Below are 7,488 nucleotides of genomic sequence, written 5' to 3' on the forward strand. Positions count from 1 at the left end.
AATAGCTACATCCATATTTAGACTTTTTAAATGATTTATTTATAGCCATTGATTCTTGAAGAATATAACACATGCCTCACGAGCTTAGTTCAACTGTTGTACCCCATCAGAACCCCAAATAAGCTTTTTTTACTCCAATGTTTAGAAACAATTTAAATGATAAACAAACACTGTAAACACTCAACATGGTTAAAACTATAATGTTGATATCATGGATGGTCAGTCCTTGCGTCCGTAGGTCTGTCTATGAATTTGAGAGTAGTTACATTTCTCCAGCCCCATCATCATCTTATAACCAAAACAGTGGAGGAATGACAGCTTTGTTATTGTTTGAACTGCAGATTGGTTGATAGATGTGCAGCTATTTTATAGGGGTAACCTAGGATTTAAACAGTAACAAAACGGCTGCCCAGAGACTTGGTTTGGTAAACAGCTGAGGGATGGGGGAAGGAGAAGTGTAACTACTCTCAAATTCATAGAGAAAGCTATTGTAGCAACCGTAACCCAACACATAGCAACCTCGTCAAGAAGTTCAGACATCTTGGTGTAACAGTTATAAGGTGTTGGCTTGACAGTTGATGGACCCAGGTTTGAGTTCAGCTCAGGGATACCCACTGAATTCACTACACTATGAATACAAAGACTGGCTGGCCATAAGGTCAAAATGATAGTTTTAAACAAGATTAAGGGTATACAGTGCTTGTTAACAAACAGTGGCGTTATACGAGCTTATGTTTTGGTTTCTGGTGGGGTAATAAAGTTGAAACATTTGAGGCGTTTATAAGTTATATTCTTCAAGAATCAATGGCAAATTGGTATTTCTATAACTGCCAGTGTAGATTTCCTGTGGGGGTCAAATTGTTAGAGCTGTTGATAAGTCATTAGCTGTGTTAGAATACTCATACTAACCCTACTATTTGTGATGTTAACTGAGTATATAGTATGCTTATTGGTCATAGTTTGATATAGTTAGTATGCCAAAAGTTCCCGGATGTCGTACTAAATTCGCCATAATATGACGTTAACACGCAGTACGTAATGGCCCATAATGCAATTCTTCAGGAAATGGGCGTGGCTTCACAGTGTTTTCAGATTTGTAGAAAATGGCGGAAAATATTCAGCCGAAGTCCAACGAGAGCCGATACAAATTCATTGTTTTAACTAATTATGACAAATGTTAAGAAAATTTAATAAAGTAATGTATTTTCAAATAACTTACCTTACACGTTATTTTGGCTGACAATTTGTTAGCATGTTATTACAGCAGTATGTATCGGTATTTAACCAGGTTCCTCACGTACATCAAACTTGCCAGTATATTAACTATATTCTATCTAACTAACTACCCAACGTTTATTAACATGATTATACCCGTCATTCTTAGCTTAGCTAAACGGTATAGTCGTTGTGCTTTCTCAATGGACATTCGGATGCTTTCATAAATTCACTCTGACTATCTACTCTGATTTCAGAGCACTCTCGTCTGAGTACCAGAGAGCAGAATAATGAATTTACTAGCGCTCAACACCCGTTGAATATGTCCAGGTGTCAGTAAAGGTAGGCAACATAAACCGTAATTTAAATGTTTACCAGCAGCACAGTTACAGTCACCCTGGATAACATGAAAACTGCCTAACCAGCTCTGCTAGGGCGAGTAAAATGGTCAGAGTCTCATTTGTGTCTGGAAGTAGCTAGCAAGCTAAGGTCAGAACGGTCAAATCAACCCAACTCCTCTGCCGGAGCGTCCAGTGGCTCCGAGAGCGAAACGGGCTGAATTTACAAACTGACAACGGACTGAATTTATGAAGTACTCTGGTATTCAAGATTTAATTTAAAAACACACCTGAAGTCGTAAAATGTCTAACTAGTAATGTGTTATGCTAACTAGCTAGCAAGAGGTTGCATAGCAACAGCATAAACTTCCGGTAGACAGGAGAAGAGCGCTCAACTGAAAGGAAACGGTTCGGTTACAGTTTACTACAATTAACTAATAGTATGTAGTATATACTCATTAAGTATGTAGTATACAGTATACTACAATTAACTAATAGTATGTAGTATATACTCATTAAGTATGTAGTTACAGTGTACTACAATTAACTAATAGTATGTAGTATATACTCATTAAGTATGTAGTTACAGTATACTACAATTAACTAATAGTATGTAGTATATACTCATTAAGTATGTAGTATACAGTATACTACAATTAACTAATAATATGTAGTATATACTCATTAAGTATGTAGTATACAGTATACTACAATTAACTAATAGTATGTAGTATATACTCATTAAGTATGTAGTTACAGTATACTACAATTAACTAATAGTATGTAGTATATACTCATTAAGTATGTAGTTACAGTATACTACAATTAACTAATAGTATGTAGTATATACTCATTAAGTATGTAGTTACAGTTTGCTACAATTAACTAATAGTATGTAGTATATACTCATTAAGTATGTAGTTACAGTATACTACAATTAACTAATAGTATGTAGTATGTACTCATTAAGTATGTAGTTACAGTATACTACAATTAACTAATAGTATGTAGTATGTACTCATTAAGTATGTAGTTACAGTATACTACAATTATCTAATAGTATGTAGTATATACTCATTAAGTATGTAGTTACAGTATACTACAATTAACTAATAGTATGTAGTATATACTCATTAAGTATGTAGTTACAGTTTGCTACAATTAACTAATAGTATGTAGTATATACTCATTAAGTATGTAGTTACAGTATACTACAATTAACTAATAGTATGTAGTATGTACTCATTAAGTATGTAGTTACAGTATACTACAATTAACTAATAGTATGTAGTATGTACTCATTAAGTATGTAGTTACAGTATACTACAATTATCTAATAGTATGTAGTATATACTCATTAAATATGCAGTTACAGTATACTAGAATTAACTAATAGTATGTAGTATATACTCATTAAGTATGTAGTTACAGTATACTACAATTATCTAATAGTATGTAGTATATACTCATTAAATATGCAGTTACAGTATACTAGAATTAACTAATAGTATGTAGTATGTACTCATTAAGTATGTATTATACAGTATGTTAGTATGGGTATTCAAACACAGCTATTCGCCTTTTTCCATTTATTTTCAATGCCATTACATTAAAGGAGAAACATACCTACATTCAGTAACATTTATAAATTGTTTGAAACCTTTGTTTTAAACCCTTCTCAAAGTTGGTGCCTTGCCGGATTTGTAATAAAAAATAATAAAAAATACAAGACTACTTGACTTTCCTTGTATTTATGGCAGTGTAGTTCCCTTCAGGGTAAGTCAACTTTGGTACAACATACTATTGGGAGTCGCGACTTCGGTTGAAGGATCTAAAATCACACCTGAAAAGGCCAATGAAATATTACGCTGCTAAATCCAATGGTTCTTACCGGGAGTCACCTTAACTTTATTGACAACACCCAAATGGATACTGTCATTAATGCTGTTCTTCAATAATTACACATAATTCTTAATACTTTAGCTGTTTAGTTACAGTCACATGTTCAACTATCATCAGCTGATCCAGGAAATCATTTTCTGAATGACAGTCACATGACAAACATCACCACATGCAACAACAACCAAAGTGCTTCTTCATTCATTACTCTGGTAAAGACAGTTATGCTGTGCTCCACGTTGGATCCAACATTCCTAACAAATTGATGTTTATAATGTGTTATTGTCTGCTTGATTTACAGTAGGGTCTCATTAGTCTGTCTGGACACAGAGATACTTAGCTCATAATGTGTAGAGAACTGTTCCTTGATGGATAGGCTGTTGTACAACACAGAGAGCTATTTTCCTTTATTCAGGACATTTAGAATGACAACACATCACAGAGTAGCCTAGTGGGATTATTCACCAAATTATCTGGTGATCAGGTTATGAAATGTCATGACAGACATTTTAGTTTCCATGTTTCACCTGAAAAATTCAATGATTTCTATTCCTAGGTCTATGTTATTGTTATGGGTCCTACAATAGGTCTGTTATTGTTTGGTGAAGTTATGGGCCAATTTGTTTAACACTTAGTGTACAAACCCTCATTGTCAGGCTGATGGAAATCTAGCCAATGAGCATTTTACTGGTTGAAGTTGTTTTTAAATATAAAGTAGAACATTTTAGACAATAACACAAACCTATTAAGCAGGACATTCAAACGAGCCTTACAATTATAATCCAAAAGTAATGTGAAATACACTCATAAGCAACCTGTAAAAGGAGGCTAATTTTGCTGTCAGCCTATGAGAACTCCCTCAGTTTTCCCCGCGGTGGTGAATTAGTGAATAGACACAGAGCTTAATGTGAGTTTCCTTGAGTAGCACTCCTGATCTTGCGCTGTAATATTCAGAATACATTGTGAAAAACGAAAATCTTCGCTCACCATTTTTGCTCCATGTAGATACACTACATCCATAACTAGTGGTTTCCTCATTACCAGATATACTACATCCATAACTAGTGGTTTCCTCATTACCAGATATACTACATCCATAACTAGTGGTTTCCTCATTACCAGATATACTACATCCATAACTAGTGGTTTCCTCATTACCAGATATACTACATCCATAACTAGTGGTTTCCTCATTAGCAGGGATGAGTTTCTGCAACCAAATTGTGTGCTTTGCCCTCGTGCCGCAATTTTAGCAAACACAGAAAGGGGCCTATATTGGAGACCAAAAGTCGTCTGGCACATTGCTTAGGGTTTCAACAACTTTAATAATTTATTTCTTGCCTACAATCATCTGTTTTACTACTAATGTGAAAACAAGACTAAATATGACTATTCTTGCTCATTTTAAGACAATTGTTAAATCATTTTAACATTCAATACAGACGTCAGTTGTTGTACATCATGGCTACACTGTTGGCATCACCTTATACAGTGGATTACGCTGTTTTGGGCCTTTAATCATCTGTCTGACTTTGTTGTTCACACAGGAGAGAGACGTGACTACCGTGGGTCCTCTGGGGAGCCTCAACAACCTCATGATGCTGACGAGGCAGAGACGAGTCTCTCCAGATCAGAACTCCTCAAGAAACACCAGCAGAGACCCACAGGGAAGAAAACTCACTGCTGCTCTGACTGTGGGAAGAGATTCACCTCCTCATCAGGCATTAAAATTCATCAGAGAATCCACACAGGAGAGAAACCTTATAGCTGTACTCAATGTGGGAAGAGTTTTGTTTCATCTACTGGTCTGACAGTACACCAGAGAACACACACAGGAGAGAAGTCTTTTAGCTGTGATCAATGTGGGAAGAGTGTTACTACATATAGAAATCTTACTCTACACCAGAGAATCCACACAGGAGAGAAAGCGTATAGCTGTGATCAATGTGGGAATTTTTTTGCTAGATCTAGCAGTCTGATTCGACACCAGAGAATACACACAGGAGAGAAACTTTATAGCTGTAATCAATGTGGGAAGAGTTTTGTTTCATCTGGCGATCTGACAGTACACCAGAGAATACACACAGGACCGAAATCTTATAGCTGTGATCAATGTGGGAAGAGTTTTACTCAGCTAAGCAACATGATATCACACCAGAGAACACACACAGGAGAGAAATCGTATAGCTGTACTCAATGTGAGAAGAGTTTTAGTCATTCAACTAGCCTGATATCACACCAGAGAATACACACAGGAGAGAAATATTTTAGCTGTACTCAATGTGGGAAGAGTTTTACTCAGCTAAGAAACCTGATATCACACCAGAGAACACACACAGGAGAGAAATCGTATAGCTGTGATCAATGTGGGAATATTTTTGCTAGATCTAGCAGTCTGATTCGACACCAGAGAATACACACAGGAGAGAAACTTTATAGCTGTACTCAATGTGGGAAGAGTTTTAGTCATTCAACCAGCCTGATATCACACCAGAGAACACACACAGGAGAGAAATCGTATAGCTGTACTCAATGTGGGAAGAGTTTTAGTCATTCAACCAGCCTGATATCACACCAGAGAACACACACAGGAGAGAAACCGTATAGCTGTACTCAATGTGGGAAGAGTTTTAGTCATTCAACCAGCCTGATATTACACCAGAGAACACACACAGGAGAGAAAACGTATAGCTCTAATCGATGTAGGAAGAGTTTTACTAAGTCAAATAGCCTTGTACAACACAGAGAACACACACAGGAGAGAAATCTCGTAGCAGATCTCAGATCAAATATCAGAAAATACATACATGAAGGAGTTGTTTCATGATATCAATGAATTAATGGCATAATGTAAAATGTTAACATATTGTTGTAGGAGATTTTAATAATTTCACAATGTAGAAGCCTAAACGTTTGCCCCTTTATCAATTGATTTCAACATGATTTGGATATTAGCATCAGGGGGAAAATCCAGGCTCTGAATTGAAAGTTGTTTTTTGTGTTTAGTTGTGTTACTCTTACCATGTTGGTGACCCACTTGAATCAAAATGCAACCCTTCAAAATGTACATAGCTGTTTTCTACAAATTCTCCTCTAACCAGGGATGTACACATTATTCCCAGATTCCGTGTGGTTTTTGAGCTGTTAGTTTTAACAGGATGAGCAACCTCATCTCCCTTCTGTCACACAAATGATTTTAGCATGATATCGATCGAGTTATGACAAATAAGTGTTGTGTTCCTTTGTTTAGCGACCCCTACATTTAAATGCATCTATCCAAAATGTAGCTGACTGTCTTCTGCAGGTTGTCCTCTAATCAGTGAGGTAAAATATATCTCCCATTTCCATGTGTTTCTTTAGTTGTGTTAGTTTCAACAGCACGTACAACCTGATTTCCCCCCTAATCGATATCAGTGATTTATTGCTACTTGTCAAAACAACAGCGTTTCTGGTGCTTGTGCAGTTTATAAGGTGCTTGTTAAAAAAATACATGTAATATGATTATTGTGGCAGATGTTTGTGTACATATCACATTTTATGTTTAGGTTTTCAATATATCACAAACTGTTTCTGCATATTAGTTATTGATTTGGACACATTAAAACTGTGTTTTGACATTGGGGATATCCCACCTAGCAGCATGTCATTGAAAAGCTGTTGAAAGTAGACTATGCAACCAAATATTTAATATTTACATTTCATGTAACATTTAGTAATCATAATTATTAATGCAACCAACTGACAATTTTTGGGTACAATTATATTGACATTGTTGCCCTGCTTTTATAATATCAGGGTTCATTCTCAGATGTGCCAACCCAAATGTACTAGAGCATGACATTGGGGACTGGGCCCCGATCCAACAACATGCCTATCTAGTGAACCCTGAAAAGAGAGAGAAGCTCTGCAGTGAGGTGGAAAGTTACTACGGATATTGCAGGAGTTTCCTCTTGAAATCAGACATGTCTGTGGTAAGGACAACTTGGTTGCTGATTGTCTCAAGGGTGGGCAGTCAAAAATATTTTTATTTTGTGTT

At 36.0% G+C, this 7,488-nt stretch overlaps 1 protein-coding gene across 1 annotated transcript; it reads left to right on the plus strand.

Moving 5' to 3' along the window:
* Positions 1–1,015: 1,015 nt before the first annotated feature.
* On the plus strand, positions 1,016–6,337 carry LOC145877144 (uncharacterized). Its single transcript, XM_082972434.1, has 3 exons — positions 1,016–1,031; positions 5,000–6,137; positions 6,328–6,337. The coding sequence occupies exons 1-3, from the start codon at positions 1,016–1,018 to the stop codon at positions 6,335–6,337; spliced, it is 1,164 nt and encodes a 387-aa protein (XP_082828560.1).
* The last annotated feature ends 1,151 nt before the right edge of the window (positions 6,338–7,488 follow it).

This window comes from Salmo salar, unplaced genomic scaffold (genome assembly GCF_965601325.2).
Source record: "Salmo salar unplaced genomic scaffold, fSalSal1 ptg000691l, whole genome shotgun sequence".
Taxonomy (NCBI): domain Eukaryota; kingdom Metazoa; phylum Chordata; class Actinopteri; order Salmoniformes; family Salmonidae; genus Salmo; species Salmo salar.